The sequence below is a fragment of the Drosophila teissieri genome, chromosome 3R, assembly GCF_016746235.2.
Source record: "Drosophila teissieri strain GT53w chromosome 3R, Prin_Dtei_1.1, whole genome shotgun sequence".
In the NCBI taxonomy this organism is placed as follows: domain Eukaryota; kingdom Metazoa; phylum Arthropoda; class Insecta; order Diptera; family Drosophilidae; genus Drosophila; species Drosophila teissieri.
Genome location: NC_053032.1, coordinates 7,004,969 through 7,022,401, shown reverse-complemented (window position 1 = coordinate 7,022,401; position 17,433 = coordinate 7,004,969). Strand labels below are relative to the sequence as shown.

At 41.2% G+C, this 17,433-nt stretch overlaps 1 protein-coding gene across 1 annotated transcript in view; it reads left to right on the top strand.

Annotated features, from left to right (window-relative positions):
* The window catches only part of LOC122621589 (neuroligin-3), a 33,470-nt gene extending 23,478 nt beyond the window's left edge, over positions 1 to 9,992 (top strand). The window contains exons 4-12 of the mRNA XM_043799506.1: positions 1,103 to 1,378; positions 2,279 to 2,476; positions 2,815 to 3,207; positions 3,739 to 3,775; positions 5,815 to 6,027; positions 7,482 to 7,620; positions 7,931 to 8,082; positions 8,262 to 8,374; positions 8,521 to 9,992. Coding sequence (XP_043655441.1) covers positions 1,103 to 1,378; positions 2,279 to 2,476; positions 2,815 to 3,207; positions 3,739 to 3,775; positions 5,815 to 6,027; positions 7,482 to 7,620; positions 7,931 to 8,082; positions 8,262 to 8,374; positions 8,521 to 9,683 — 2,684 coding nt within the window. The 3' untranslated portion in view covers positions 9,684 to 9,992. The remainder of the gene's footprint in view (positions 1 to 1,102; positions 1,379 to 2,278; positions 2,477 to 2,814; positions 3,208 to 3,738; positions 3,776 to 5,814; positions 6,028 to 7,481; positions 7,621 to 7,930; positions 8,083 to 8,261; positions 8,375 to 8,520) is intronic.
* The last annotated feature ends 7,441 nt before the right edge of the window (positions 9,993 to 17,433 follow it).

The following is a 17,433-nucleotide window of genomic DNA, read 5'->3' as shown; positions in this document are numbered from 1 at the left end:
ACTAGAAGCTAACCTTAAAGTGATGTATTACTTTGGGTTTTAAGTTACACATTAAACTTCAAAACCAATAAACTTCAATCCTTAAATTTGACTGTACTGGCATATCATAAGAACTATCAGGATGAACTGATATTCTGTAAATAAAATTTTTAATTTTATTTATATTAAATTTTAGGAAAGCCCTAAGTGACGCAGTTAAAAAAACATTTTTAAAGTTACTGGTTACTTTTGCATTGTTTCATTTGTAAGGACTTTTAATTTTTTAATTATTTTGTGAGTATTTGACGGTGTTGGCTTAATGCTACTTAATTTCTATCACAACAAGCAATGATAAATGGAAAAAAATACAGTCAAATAGGAAGATGGTGTATAAGCCTTAATCCGCAAATGTGCGACTTCAAAGGCTCATACCTAGCTGAGGATTACTCTACACACACGTCGGCAGAAAAAAAAGGATCAATTCAATGCCATACCTTTTTCTTCTTATGGAAAAAGCCTTTCGATGCGTAAATATCTTAAGCTCCAAAACGTGTCCGTTTCGATTAGGATCCACTAGACCTGGAGAGCCTTCAATGACTTGGGGCTTTCGTCACAGAAGCCAAACGGGAAAAGAGTTGTTTGCGTCTTATTTTCAGGGCTTAGACGCTCATTTGTCTCTGAATCGAACCTGATTTAATGCCTTGTTTACCTATTCTCGTAGGCAGAGTTGATTAATGGTTTTGGCTTCTTGGCCAGCGGTTTAAAGACGAAGACCGTGAATCTCTGCTGCCGCAATTATTTTCCTCATTGGAAACTTGAAATATTTCTGCCGGATTTCCACCGGAAAGACAATCAATTTCAGCTTTCCCATTATAAAATTTATCTCCGTCGTTTCCTTCAATTGAAATGGCGTTAATTAACATTTCTTTTTGCATGTCAATGCACTGTAAAAAGTCTGCAATGCAAACTAAAATATAAAATGGCACATGATTGTTGGATTTTCAGGAATTTTGCAGTATTATTTAATAGCATCTTAAAATCAAAAGTAAATTTAAAATAAGTAATTGACCATAAATACGCCTTGTGTGTGTTAATAATAATTTAATTTCTCTGTACGTTACAGTTGGATCGCGTGACTCCTCGGGCGGTTCTTCGTCCTCGTCTGCCGGGTCCTCGACCTCCTCGTCATCGGGAAGTGGAGGCTCCAGCTCATCCTCCTCATCGTCTTCATCGTCCTCCTCGTCGGCTGGAAGTGGAAGTCCCGCCAAGTATCCGGTGCTGGTCTTCGTGCACGGCGAGTCATATGAATGGAACAGCGGCAATCCCTACGACGGATCCGTGCTGGCCAGCTATGGACAAATATTGGTGGTAACCATAAATTATCGCCTCGGAGTGCTGGGTAAGTGCTCTGCACACTCAAATCCTAATGCTAATTGATATGCCGAGGGCATGACCAAAAGGACGAAGGACAACCGTGCGGACGGGCGAGTGAGGTCAGTGCAATGAAGCGAACGTGCGCCAGCCAATAGACCCGCTTCCCAGCCTTTCAACCTCCATTCAACCCCTTTCCCATCCATCCCATCCAGCTGCAACATCAACTGCACTTCCGCTGAGCAACTGTAGCAACTGCAGCAGCTACCAGGCGTACATTTATTCCATAATCCAACTAATTTAGCTACAATCTGGCTCAAATTTCGCCAGCTGCACAGTGGGTGTTTAATTTGAAAGGTAAAAGTTTACTTTTTTCAACTTTGAATTATAGCTTTCAAATTAAATTTATTCAGCTATTCAAAGAGTATCCACATTTAGTTCAGAGATTTCTTCGATAAATAGACCGTCGTTATTAATGGTGTTGCTTTTAAATTAAAAGTGCAAAAAATTAGGCTATTTAGTTCAGTTTCAGTAGGTAATTTCGCCACTGTGCCTTGCCCGATACCCTGTGTAAATTCAAATGCACAGACGAAATAAGTGTGACCTCATTTGGCGCCAACCCCATTTCCTTCAGCCCTTCGGCCGCCCTCCCCGAATCTGCTTACCCCTCTGCCGCTGCTGCCGCCGCCTCTGTTGTTGCAGAGGAAACGGAAGTGCTGACATCATGATTTGCACGCGTGACTTTGCACATTTTCCGCGCCCGGGAGAGCGGGAAAAAAGAGTGGCGTTTGACATTTTAAATAGGCAAAGCGACCGACGACTGACTGCACGAGTACGCGGCGACTCGATTAAATTTCCATTCGCGAGCCAATCAGGCGGCAAGGAAAACTGCTGATTAAGTGCGGAAAACCCCGGTCACTATTTGCAGGATTTCTGAATGCCAACACGGACCGCTACTCCAAGCTGCCGGCCAATTACGGCCTGATGGACATCATTGCAGCGCTGCACTGGCTTAAGGAGAACATCGCGGCCTTCGGCGGGGATGCCAACAGCATCACCCTCGCAGGACACGGAACGGGAGCCGCCTGCGTTCACTTCCTCATCTCGTCGATGGCCGTGCCGGAGGGTGAGTACTACAGCAATGTCAAACTGACCGTAGCAGCGTACATACGTGTGGCCCCATGGCCCCATGTCATTTGTCACTCGGAAAAGTGATATGTTCATCCATTTCACTTTAAAAGAGTTATCGGTGCGATGTCCTTAATTTCTGTACAAAGTTGCTGTTACTATACTGTTCTCCGTAACATGATTCTTACATAACATTAAACATTTACTTTATTTACACTCAATGAAACTGACAAAATACTAAAAACCTTATCCAACGAATAGTTTCCCCTAGACATTTTTTTTCATTCTTTTCAAGAACTCCGAACTGACTTTCCTGGGCTCTCTCCCATTTCCTAGGCCTGCTCTTCAACCGAGCCATCTTGATGTCCGGATCAGGTCTGGCACCATGGTCATTGGTCAGTAATCCGGCCAAGTACGCTGCCATCGTGGCCCACCACGTGAACTGCGCCTCAGACCTCCCACACGCCCACCTCATGAAGTGCCTGCGCGAGAAGACACTGGACCAGCTGCTCAGCGTGCCCATTCGTCCGCCGGAGTTTGGCTTTGCCTTCGGGCCCAGCATCGACGGCGTGGTCATCGACGGTGGCGACTACGTGCCCCCCGCCCCTGGATCTCCGGCGGCCCAGGCTCAAGCTCAAGCTTCCACGGCCGCCGGCAACGGATTGGGCGGAGAGGCGGGAATCGCAGCTGCGGGCGGCTGGGGAACACCGGGACAGCTCGAGAATATCGGTGGGTTTTGAAACCCATCATGGTGGTTGCATGCAGAATCAATATGCAATGAAAATTGCGTTTTGACAGTGTGACATGTATCATTGTATCATTTATATTCCGTGTTGGTATTATGCATTTTCTTGTTTAGTTGAAATCAATTTTGCAATGTGCTACTGGAAAAGACCTCATTATAACAAAATTACGTTTTGTATAAAGTATTTATAGAAAATGCACTCTGCTTCATTTAATTACGGTAAAAAATGAAAAGGGGTTAATTAAATTCATTACATTTTGTATTAGTGCATCTGAACGCGGTTTTCGTTAACTCGCGAATTACTTTCATTTCCTTTGCATAATTAAAATAAATTATAATGCGATGGTTTTCCCTCCCCACTTTTCATCCCAAATCCCAACACGGATCCAACGGCTTTCCTGATGATGATGATCTTGACGATGATGAACATGCTGTTTCCTCACACATATGGTTGCACGAATGCCCAACAACACTCACGCTCTCACAACGCGCGGCGGACTTTTTAATTAATGCAGTATTAATGAGAAAAACTGCCATTAACAAGTTGTCAAGGTAAGTTGGGCCAGGCCAGCAAATGCTTAATTATTTTTAACTGAACTCCTGCCCCTACACAAACACGTACATATGCTGTGCTTACACAAAGCTAAATACGAGTACATTCAAAATAGCTTCAACCTTGTATAGTGTTGTTACTGGAATGCATTTGAAATGTATATTTTGGTGTCTTAATATACAAATGGCTTATACAAATTAGTTCAATTGCAGATTTTATGATAAATGTTTACCCTAAGTAATGTTTGATCAACTACCGTGATGTTTTTCCACAGTGCATAACTTCATGTAAACACTGTGACTATAATTAATTTAAAGTTTCGACTTCTTTTTCAAGCAAACTTGTGTTTGCCTTGTTGGGTGTCAAAGAAGCTTTATCTTGACTTTTGCCGCGGCACGAGTCGTCAGTTTAGTTAGCGATAAGATTTGGGCACAAACCAGCTTGGGGCGCACTTGCATATAATTAATTTATGCACATTCGGCACGCAAATGTTGGGCTTCATTTCGTAATGCTCAACTCGCTGCTGGCCATTGTGGCTTTTGTAAATTTCTGGAGCCCAGTGGTGTGGGCCACTTGATTTATGCACTTTGTATCTGAGCCATTTTACAATGCTAATATATATTATAAACAGCTAATTAGCTGCGATTCCATATTTGATGTGCGGCTCTGCTGTTAGCCATAGTGATGGGAGTAATATAAACTACTTACTTAAACCAAAGGAAGCTTTTACTAAATTTATCTTAATAAATGGCAATGAAGCTTTTTGAGGGCCAAACGAAATGTTTATGGGAACACCATTTAGGAAGTAAAATATTACTGGTATCGTCACTGGTGCGTAGTTCATACCTTATCTCCGACTGTAATCCAATAAACAGGGTAACTACTTATGTATGTGCATATAGTATTTCCCATCACTGGCTAGCTACATTTCAAGTCAAGCACCACTGCGAACTGCAATTGAATAGATAATTAACAGGGAATTGGACTGCCAGCCAATCAAACGCAATCAAGTCAATAGTTAATGAGAACTCTTTTTGAGTTGAAAATTGGAGCACTTTGGGGTCCTGGCTTTGAACTGCACTGCACTCTAGTGCAGCGTTGCATTGTGGGTCGGTCCAACATGAATTTATCTGCGTGCGCTTTGTAAACTGTCAATGTCCTGGGGGCTATTAGTCGGTGGCCCTGCCAAAGAAGTATAAATATTTCTTTGTGCACATTTAAAAGCAATTTGCCGAGCACACACGCACACCGAATATCCAAAGGAATTCCATTAAACACATGCACAAAGAGCAAATAAAATTTGCCAAATATAAAACGCAAAACTTTCAACCGACCAATCTCTCCTTTCGTCTAAGTCCATAGCACGCTGTGCGTAAGCAAATAGGGCAAAAATAAATTTAAAATTGCAAATGCTGCAAGAAGTATCAGCATATACTTGCCCAGCTGCTTTTGGCCAAGAGCTGCTTCAAAGTTTTATATCTATCAAGAGTGCGGTTAGTTGCAAGGGCGTGCTTCAACTTGCTTAACAAATGAATGGATCTAAAGTTTTCGGGCCAAATTATTGTGGCAGAGAGATAAATGTGAATTGATGCTTGAGGAATGCAATTTGTTGGTTGTAAATTTGTAATTACAAGGCATAACTTAAGTCCGCCTTTGGTTTATTTCTTAATTCGTGGGAGCCACTCGGGAAGCCCCAACTTATCAGAGGAACCTCCTCCTTGCAATGGGTGATCAAATGTGGAATCTGACACCTCTCGCATTAGCCATTTGTTAGTACACAGAAACCAACATTACTTCCAGTATCCCTACCTACATAGGAATATCGCTGCACTAAAATAAAAGTCTCTAACGAAGACGTATATACATATATACCATTCATTCTATAAGGGTTAAGTAGTTCATTCAATTGTATACAAATTGAACGAAGCCCAAATAATCTGACCGAAATTTCGAACTTATTTGTAAGGCTTAACCCAACTCCTTGAGACCATTTTCGAGTGCACAATTTGACTCCTCTTTCTCAACCGAATTTTCCCAGATACGACCTGATGGCCGGCGTGACACGTGCCGAGGCCTTTTTCAGCTTCAATTCGGGCGACGTGCAATATGGAATCGAGGCGGATCGACGGTCGAGAATTTTAAAGGCCTACGTACGGAACACGTACACGTTTCATTTGAACGAGATATTCGCCACGATTGTCAATGAGTATACGGATTGGGAGAGGCCCGTGCAGCATCCAATTAATATCCGGTGAGTAATTGCGTTTGTATGCGAACCCAAGCCCCTTGAACCCGAGATTCCAGACGGGCGGAAGGGTAAAGACGGAGATTTCAGGGAGCCAGGTGGCTGGTGTGTGCCAAATAAATATTTCGTTCTTAATTAAATACGCAGTGACATGCCCGATCTGCTGCTCCGGTGCTTGCTTCCCAAGCAGGTTTCAATTAAAGGGGCTTAAATGAATCTTGATTTCAATCTTGTGGCAAATGAAATGCAAATTTTTTGCCCATTTCTGTCGGCCAGCCGGCCTGCGGCAAGCCTGCCTGCCAGTCTTCATAAATAATGTTTGGCTGCAATTTGTCCGCAAACGGGTCGCATAAGTGGCATGGAAATTGCTAGCACACAAGCCCAATCAAATATATGATTTGCTTTTCATTTTTCGATTTCAATCAATATTTATGTTTGCGACTAGGTCAAAGTGACAGCGCAGCTAGCATACGCAGAATGCATTCATATCATGTCCAATATATATTTCGACTCTCGTTTCGATTTCCTCAAACAATTTATTTGTGTTTGCATAATTTATACGGAATTACATTTCAATATTTCCAAAGAAATACGCCAAACAAATTGATTCCCCCACTGCGACGCGTGGCGTATACTTAATACTGCCTTTCACAGCCCGCTGCCAAGCATTTCCCGGAGTTGTGCGGACGTGCGTTAAGTGGCCTGCAATGAAGCACGGCAAACGTTTTACGCTTCAACTCCGCCAAGGCCGCATTTCGCCGGAGCATTGATCACAGGTGCCGAGGACGGGAATGCAGGTGGCGGGGTGGAGCAATACAAGAAATGGATTTGCTACTCTGCCCCAGCCGCGCTTCTTCAGAGAGTACTGTTTAACAACAACACTAAATGAAGTGAATAATTACTTACTTCACTTAAAGGATTAGTCACAAATTTATAGAGCGCACTGAAGAGAGTTTCGAACATTAAATAACACTCAGAATAAAGCACGAAATGTGCAAGTACATCCGAAATAGAAAAAAACGCGAGGACACAAATACCTCCTGGTGGTTTCATCTTTTCTGCACTGAAAAGATATGTATGCAAATGCGCCAAATGGGGTTTATTCAAATTTTCCGTTGCTGCATTTCGACTGCTTAACAAACTAAAAAAGTGTGTAGCGCAGACAGACAAAAATAAGGGAAATGCGGAAAATCGGACGGGTGAAAAAAAAACTTAAACCGAAATAGGCTTAGGCCAGCGTTGAGGGCTCCACTCGGTAAACAGGTAAATACGAGCCACATCAACCAAAGTGGCAGCACTCAAAGTGGCTTGTTAGTTGCGCACTTGAACACAGCTCGATTGGCGAAAAGCAATGGCAAAATAGCCGGAAAATTGGAAACGAGCTGAAGGGCGCCGGCGGGCAAATATTGAAAAATTGTTATTTGATTTTAATGTTGTGCTTTTTCCCACATTTACCGCAGGGACGAAACACTGGAGGCGCTCAGCGATGCTCAGGTGGTGGCTCCGGCGGCTCAAACGGTGGATTTGCACTCGGCGGATCATCGAAACTCATACTTGTATGTGTTCGACTACCAGACGCGATTCGGTGATTATCCTCAGGTGAGTTCAAGTTCAGCTTGTGAATCGCATTGCAGACTAACAATAAAATCAATAAATTACAATAAAATTTGTAGGCACTCTTTAGGAGCCCTTTCTAATGTACAACAAATTATTTTGTTATATACGTTTAATGACAACAGCATAGTTTAGCTCCTTAGCACCAGCATTTAAGGTCCTTTTGCGAATACCTGTGTTGGTTTGTGTGTATTCCCCTCCTCTTACATATCACAAATATCCATTTGATATGATCAGGGTCAAGGATGTGATGAGTGCCACTTAATTTGGTTTCTGGTTTTCCGGCATTTTGCAGCGCCAGGGATGCATTCACGGCGAGGACCTGCCTTACATCTTTGGTGCCCCGCTCGTCGGCGGTTTTAATCACTTCACGCGCAACTACACGAAAACCGAAATCAGTCTATCGGAAGTTGTGATGTTCTATTGGTCCAACTTTGTGCGAACGGGGTAAGTGCAGTTCTGAATGCTACGGGCACGAACACTGAGAAATATTTCCTTGCACCTTTATATTGAGCAATTGTGTTAACTAGACGTATATTCTCTGCGTGTGCGCAACTCAATTCAAATTTATGCAAGCACTATCCGTCCACTGCCGATACTAAACGCACATTCTCCCCCATTCGCAGCAATCCAAATGAGCAAATGGAAACGGAGCATGGAAGTCGTCAGGAACGGAGTCGCTATAAAACAATCGAGTGGACAGCCTACGAAAGTGTGCACAAGAAATACCTAAATTTTGGTTAGTATGCATATTCAGCCTGTCTAAGCTTAATGCATTTTCAATTGAGTGTCGCTTATTAAGGTTTTGAAACTCGAATGACCGCCTTTCGCAATACATTTAACGAGGATTCCGTTTCCATTTTGTATTTCAAATGTTTCCTATAGACACCAAGCCAAAGCTCAAAAATCACTATAGAGCGCATCGCCTCTCCTTCTGGCTAAATCTTATCCCGGATCTGCATAAGCCAGGAGGCGACAATGTGCCCGCCGCACACCACCAACTGCACGACGATGACGACGAGGACAACAACATACCCAGCGATGCCTCCGTGAAGCCTCTTAATCCGCCTTACACTTCACGGGCTGCCAATGCGGCGGCCATGGCAAACTTTACGATTTTCACCAACCAGGTTTTCTCGCTGCTCAATCTCAGTTCACCGTCTTCGTCGCTGCAAAGGAACGGGACGCGCTACGGGGGCGGTAAGATATATCCGGACGATATGATGGACGGGGATCCCGCAAGTGGGGCGGCTAGTGCCTCGCAGGACAACGATGGTTTTGCGGCCTACTCCACAGCCTTGAGTGTGACCATCGCCATAGGATGCTCGCTGTTGATCCTAAATGTGTTGATCTTCGCGGGAGTCTACTACCAAAGGGACAAGACACGACTAAGCGAGCCCAGACCCCAAACCAAGCTGAAGAGGCAGGAAAACGGGCAAATGCCGAATAACATATGCGGGGATCTGGAAACTCTGACCATCCACGCGAAGAGCGATCCCGCCACAATACTGTCGCACCACCATGCCATGCAGCACCACCAACTGCCGCCGCCGGAATTCGCAGACATACCCCACCGAGCGCCGCCTCCTCCGAAGCACATGAAATCCCTGCAGGATCCGGGGGGCGGTGGCTCGGTCAGCGGGGCGGTGGGCGTTTCCGGGGTGGTGCAAATGCCGCCGCCACACGCGCTCCAAGTGATGGGCAATCAGTGCGGCACTCTGACCAAGAAGAGCTGCATGAAGCAAACGCAGGCCCAGGCCCAGCAGCACTCACCCGCCCAGCAGCAGCAACAGCAACAGCAGCAGCAGCAGCAGCAACATGTGGTGACCCATCAGCAACACTTGCAGAATCATCATAATCAAAGCATGACCACTGTGCTGACCACGGCCGGTGGATTGGTGGTGCCCACGCCTCCCACTGTGCCGGTGATTGTGGCCTCCACCACGCAGCACCAGCAGCAGCACCAGCAGCATCAGCAGCAGCAGCATCAGCAGCAGCATCAGCAGCAACAGCAGCAACATCCACTGATGGATGAGCTGCGAGTGTGACATTAATTGACCGTGCGTTTTAAATGTGATCTCTAAACGCACAGCCTCCCCAGCCTCCCCAGCCTCCTCAGCCTCGTCAGCCCTTCAACCCGAACTCCTTTCCCAATGCGTTTCAGCTGTCTCTATATATAAGGTACATAGGCTATGTGGTAGCCCGTAAGAGTAAGACCTGTGTCTATCCAATATGCACAGATGCTTCTCTCCGCTCAACTTTGTTGCTAGTTGGTTTTAAAAATTACTCTGTAAATAGCTAACCAAGTGTAGATTGTTGTCGAACTCTTTATTAAGGAAAGTTAACTTGGAATTACAACTAAGCTGCAAAGTCTTTACCAAATGATTTTAGTGTTTTTATTTTCTATTGGATGGTAAGCATTTAACACTAAATTCTTACAGTTCGTACAGTTTCTTGATATTTTATTTATCTGTATTATTTTACTTAGTACATATGGGTCTTTGTACGCTTTAGGTTCTTCCAATTTAATACAACAATATCTATCTCACTTTATATTTCAAGTAGTATTTTTTCCATGTTATTATGTGTTTAGCAACTAATTAGGACCAATCAAAACTACACGATTCCAAGTTACGGACAAGTTTCCTTCTCTTCCTTCTGTTGGCGTTAGTATACAAAATTATGGTAGAATAAATATAGGAAAAACTAAGAGTGTTCTAAATGCAATAAGAACATGAAAAGAACATGAATGTTATTCTTCCAAAGACTGAATTATAATTGTGTATTGTGTGTAAATAAAACTAGTTGCAGAATTAAAAGTACTACTCTATACGTACAAACAAATACTCATATATATATATTTTAGTTTCCAGAAGTATTAATATGAGAAAGCAGTTTTTAACCAAACCGAAAACCAAAATAAGACACAAGTCCAAGAAAAATGGCAACCATGAAATCAAATCATGTACAGGTGAAAGGGAGCTGTTCCTTTAAATTTTTGCAGAAGATTTGTAAAATAGAAGCTGTACAACTACCCCAAAAAACAATAGTCGTAAACTGAACTCATACTAAAACTGAACTAAGCTTTGGTCGACAGAAAACAAACGAAACAAAAGCAAAATTAAATTAAACTGTTAATTGTAAGCATGAGGTACTTTGTTATGTAACTAAATAAATATTTATATAGCCATTAAAATTAAATGCGTATATAAGCCCACACAAAATAAAAAACAATAATTTCCTCTACATAGCTATACAAATTTCCAACTGCGAGAATAGTTAAAAATTCCATTAGGAGTTAAGCGGGGCAATTGAAATGCGCATTGAAAGCATAACAGATATTCATTACGTTTAGTTGTTGTACTATATTTGGTTTTCGTTCTGAATAATAACTATTTACAAACGGTTGCCCAAAATTGTAACTAAAATGGAAATGATACCCCGAAAAAGGGAATCGGAAAATTATGCAATGGAACAGCTCATTAAAGTGAAACAGCACGAAAATGGCAAACAATTTGCGGCGCTTATAAAAAATACTTGTATATTATATAAACACATTTAGCGGCAGTGAAAACAAAAGCGAAAAGAAAACTATAATGAAAAACGGAAACCATTTACAGCCCCATTGAGAATGTATAAGTTTATAGCTTCTGTATGCATATACATACATCTAAAATTAAATCTATATATTAATGTAATGGTGTAAACTTAGAATAATTAGCAAAATAATACAACAAATATATATATAAATTATATATAGAGTGCTACATAACTGGCAAAACAAAAGGCTACTACTAAAACCAAAAGTCATAAAATCTATTGCGTTAGAAAATGTGTAACGATTTTGCGAAAGGGACTTAGCATTAACAAATTCGGACTAACTGAAGTATAGTTAAACCAGAAAAACATAAAATTAAAACCCTATGAGAGAAGAGAAGAAAAATTAGTTTAATGGTGTATAACCAAATGTGCAGCAAAACAACTTGCAGGCATTAAGATGAACTAAAAATTTAAATAATAATAAAGTTGCAAAAATTATAAAAACTACGCCTGAGGTGTTTTATTGCAAAACGTAGCAAAAAAGGTAAGAGTTATTTAGAAGGGGCCAGTATACTAACACATAATACCAGCATGGGCACTAGGTAAAAATACATTTCCATTTCCAAAAATTGTCCATTTCCAATGAAAATTGCCAAATCAAACGATAGTGTTAAGTAACGGAGGCATGTGAGCTTTAAGTTCCCATTGAAGCGTTAAACAGCTGCACACATGGGCGCCAAGACTCGTTTATTGAGATACAGATAGTTCGTACATCTTTATGCGAAACAAATATGGCTCTGGCGCTCGCACAGATACTGGATCCACACATCTACAGCTCTTAACCAAATATTCGCAGAGCTGCATCCCCAAGGATAAAGGAAAAATACAGACTTGCGGGGAAATAGTTGGGTGGGTTGCGGACTGAAGTACAATAATGGTTCTATTGATAGCAAAATAGAATGCGCAAAGGCAGAGCTCGATGGATAAAAGTTTCCTTAACGAAAAAGAGATGGATAAGAACGTTAAATCCATTACAAATAGATTTATTATGTAAATTTGGAGGACGTAAGTGAGTTCGCTATTACTCCATCAGTGTCTTCAATTAACAAATAGAAATAAAACCGCACTATTCCTCTGTTCTCGAAGCCCACATGTACATATATGCTCAACGTTATAATTGAATCAAAACAATTTCAAACTAGCTTAGCTTTCGTCCTCTCTTCTCCTCTCTCCTCTTTTGGCTGATTTGCCTGATTTTCATTACCTATGACAAAATCCAATTGAAAGTCGCATAGCAATGGGGCAAAAAGGCGAGTCATGGCATTTAATCCCTTGGAAAAAGTTTCAATTTCGTAATTCAGCTTTTGAGATACTTTATGCACTCATTGGTCGTACGTGTTATTCTTCGTCAGTTTCACTTAAAATCAGGAACCAAGATGGTGGGCGTAAGTCAAGCTGTGCTTAATTTATTAGCACCGCCCGGCAAAATTAAATAATAAAAGTCTTCCAAGTGGCTCCCCTTCATCGTGTTTCCCCCTGCGTGTGAGTGAAAATTATCACTTTTAATGCTGCCAAAAAGGTCACAAGCCAGGGGCGTGGCGGGCAGACCTCCTTCGACCCTTTGATGGGCGTGAGGCCAAAAGACTCAATGGCTGGCGAACTGAACATCCGTCCTGCCGTTACCCGAAGTCCAGACAAGTTGATAATTTATGTTGCGAAATCTGCTGGAAACTGCCTTATACGCTAATAAAAGTCTTTCCAAAGGGATAGCAAACAACTTAATTTAAGGTGATTCCGAATTGCACGGAAACTATAGAGCACTTTTAGTTAATATATTTTTTTAATGGTAGATCTTATTGTTTTCTTATACTATAATTTGATGAATGAATTTGGTGAGCATCAACGAACTATTTAACTTATTTATAATTTTCAATGCCTTTTTTAACTGATTTTAATCAAATAAAAACCGAAATATTACGTTGCCGGAAAACAAGCTTATGCCGAACATATTATGATCAAAAAGGAAGTCGATTTTTGGTTTTTTTAATCTTATTTTATTTATTATATTTATGTTTTATATTATATTTATGTATATAAAAGACTAGTTGGTGTCGCAAATATCTCCTTTACTGCTTTGCGAAAGACTTGGAAAAGCGAACGTATCTTCAGGCTGGGCCTGGCAGTACTTTTGAAAGTTTAACTAGTTCCAGTTTTATAGCACTTCAACGTTAATCCCAACCAAAATTGGGTTCGGGATTGCTTAACAAAAATTGGTCGACGACCAAAAAAAATTCGCACAATTTGCGGAAAGTTCGTTAATGTTTTTTTCCAGAAGCCGTTGGAAAAGTTTAAACGAAATCGAAGAAAAGTAGCTGAGCAAAAAATGTTATATACACTATAACAGTTTTTCGTTGGGTAAACTTTATTTGGACGGCAATTAGTTTGTATTATTTTTCAGTTTACTTTGCCATTTATATTTGTTCTTTTTGCCCCAGTGCCAAGTTGCATTTTTCAACTTTTAAAATATTTATATAGTGTGTTTTTGCAGCTTTTGCATGCTGCACTCCGTTTTTTTTGGAAACCAGGTGAAAACAGGATTCACTACTATACGCTTTTTGAATGCCACAGAAAGTTTTATTAGTTGCTTGACCAATACCTTTCTTTTTGCTTCCCGCGTTCGGTTTCGTTACAATTCCCGTGGCACAAAAACCAGAAATAACAAAGTTTGCCCATTGTCTTTTTGTCATTGTTGAGTGAAAACTTTGCACTCCCATTCAGTAGCCAGATGAACTCTAATCCAATTGGGAACAGCTATGAATAACATTTCACGTAGACCTTAAAGCCGTCAAAACCGCTCATTAATCAGATTTACTCAATTGACTTAGGGGATTTTTTTCCTGAAAATCAAATTTGATAGACTACAAGTGTGTTTCGAGAGTGGAAACTCTCGTCTACGTTTACGAGGTCCCTTTTATAGAGTCGTCAGATCTCACATGCAGTGCACACTGAGGACGGCAATAATGGCCCTGATATATTTCCGATCCGCCTTACTCGATACAATCTCCAACTAACCCAAATTTCGCACATGTATGGAAACCATAATCCATCCATTCAGCCAAATCAAATCGAATCACAAATGCACCAAGGGAGAAAGGAGGAGTTCTTACATTCGATGCAGCTCACTCTGAAATACGCAGAGTGCAAAATGAAGACCAGGTCACCCCCAATCCATCCACAACACTATCCCACCCGATCCACCTCCGTATCCCCCCTTCCTATCCGTCCCATCGAGGGTCACACTCGATGGCTGTCAATGATAGCTTCGTCCCGAGCAGGGAGGGGAGTCGGAGGCACCAACTGGCCGACAAGTGTCGTATGTCGTCCTGTCTAATGTTAAGCTACTTTTCATGTATGCCCCAACATCCAATCCCCTTTCCTTTAGTTGTGGCAACTTCGAACTTGCGCACGAACGCACACAGAACCAAATCAAATAGATCCGCCAAGGGTTCGACCATGGGATACCTGGTTATAGAGAATCATATCCTAAATAAAGGAATACGTTATCAACAGGTTTTGAAATTAATACTTAAAACTTTAAGGATTGTTGATCAATAAAAAATTTACTATCAAGAATTATATGGTTACGTTCCGTTTTGCATAACATACCATAAGATTACGCACAAATCCTAACATATTTTGCGTTGAACCAATTCAAACCGAACTAATAGGTGTTAGTTCTTCTTTATCTCTTCGCCTTGGAGGTATTATAGTAGAGGCAAGACACATACTAAATAATGTGGAAAGGGAAACTCATCTCCCATCAGAGGTCTCCTAGCTCTCAACGCCCGTTAAGCGTCGCAATTATTCATGTTTATGATGCGATGACACTGCCAACTGTTCACCTTTCTTCAGAAATCGGGCTCTCCTTTACTTTTAACTCTACAATATGACACGAATGACTAGGAGGGGTAAAGGAATGGGACACTGGCAAAAATTAGCAAGCTGAGTCACGAGCATGGCTTCAAATTGGTTAAGATTGAATAATTATAAATGACCGAATGGAAATATTTGCTCTGCAGAAGGTATGTAAGATTCGAGTTTGGAGACCATTAATGATTTTAATTAACACCAAACCCCTTTAGCAGTGCAAAGTTCTGCCTAACCATATGCGCGGTAATTATTTTTGACAGTTTTCATTGTCCTTTTTAAAACATCCATATAATTTACAACTCGTTTGTTTAGGCAAGTACATTTCTTAAAACTGAATTGTGGGATTAAAGTATAACTTATTTTTAACATAAAAAGGTCGATTACAGTCATGGCTCATTTATGTTATCAAGTAAAAAGTATGCATTTTATTCATGAAAGTCCCTAATCGAACAGGCTGCTCATCACTTGATAATAAATCAATTCGAGCGACAGTGTATGGGCAAAACATGGCTTCGGATAGGTAGATCCCACATTTGACCTCCCCATCTCCGCCCTCTGTGTACTTCACCCTCAGAAAATGGTTCTAAACTTAATCGGGTGTTCTGCATAAGATTATGAACACGAAACTAAACCGGTAACAAGAAACTTCAATTAGAGGTAAACATTTTGATTAAGACTGGGAATGCGGCGGCAATGGATAAGTTTATCTGACCAAGTGCAGTCCAAGCTGCCAATCGCTTCAAGCTTGGCGACAATACAGCACAAAAATTGCTTTTAGCCAAACGCAGCGTAACTTTGCTCAATCAATTTATTGAGGGAAAAAAATAAATGAAGAAAAAATTGCACGTTTAATGGAAAAAGTTTTTGGCGCCAAGGAAAATGCCGCTAATTTGATTGTCATTAGACAGCGAAGGCGAGAAACAAATTCATCCAACCTTCTGCATGAACATAATGCGTACACTTAAAATATTCAGAATTCTAAATATGTAACTTAATTATACAAACACCTATTTCCTATACAACTCTCATATAAAAACATTATTGAAGGCCCAATCATACTTATCTGGACTTTGGACTGATTAGTTTAGACGATTGGTACAAAACTTTTACACAGGCTTCAGAACCTAAGAATTTGAAATTTTTTGAGTGATACTTTGTTTGTATGTGTGGGTAGGCAAAGGAAGGTAATGCATATAATTGAATTTTTACACAACTAAAGAAGAGGCCTATTCGCCAAATGCCTTTGCTGCTAGAAAAACGCGCCGTCGAAAAGATGGTGATGAAGACAGCGGAGAATGCCGGCGAAATTAAAGTGAAATTGAAAAAGTTTTATGAGCTTTTCCTCCATGCAACGGGGCCCCACAAAAAGAGCAGTCGGCTGGCTGGCAAAGAAAGCAAAATATTACACAGCCACCGACGACGCGTAAAGAAGACAAAAGGCCAAAACGAGAGGGAGTGCTCGAAGACGGGAGTGGGAGCGAGAGGCCGAAACGCTTTGCCACCGCTAAATTGCCTTCCTCTTCGGAGGCGGGGGGCATAACTTTGTGCAGCAGGTTGCTTAGGTAACAGTTTTATGTAGTTATCCCTCCGAGAGCCAATGGAAAAACGACGTCGGCCTACACCCCCTTTCCTACCGCCCACCCATCCGGTCGCCCATCCGCCAGTAATTGCATAATAATTGCAGTGGCAGCTCCACCAACAGCAATCCACACTCTGACAGCTCTGAATCATCCGAAGGCGGCTGCCACGCCCGCTTAAACTAATTTTCCCATAGAATTACTTTGGATGAGTTTGGTAATTAATGGCAGCGGCAACGGTGAGCAAGTCGTCCCACACAGGGAAAAACATTACGGGACCCTCTACCAAACATACATTTAATCTATTTAAACTTAAGCCAATTTGAGTTTCTGTTCTGTTAAATGTTATTATTTTGCTGAAAGTTTGTAACAAAGCCTCACAATTCAAAGATGTTTATTATACAGATAGATACAGATAGATTCACTTCGCAGGGGTTACATTTATAAAAGGTATTTCTTTATAATTATAATACACATATTAATGAAACAAATTGAAAATTGGAAGATAAATATCCTATAAAAATCCTGCGCTTCGGACGACATTGTCATAGAGACTTTGTCAATGATTCATATACAGATAGACAAAGAAGCAATAGAGTACGCTATAGTCACTCGAAACACTCGACTTGCAGATACCCTTTGCTCAGCTAGTAGAATTTCTGGAACGTCGGTAGAAATTGAGGAACAAAATAATAAAATCAAAAGAATATTACAAATTTTCCAAAAGATTAGGCGTGGCAGTCTTGGTCAG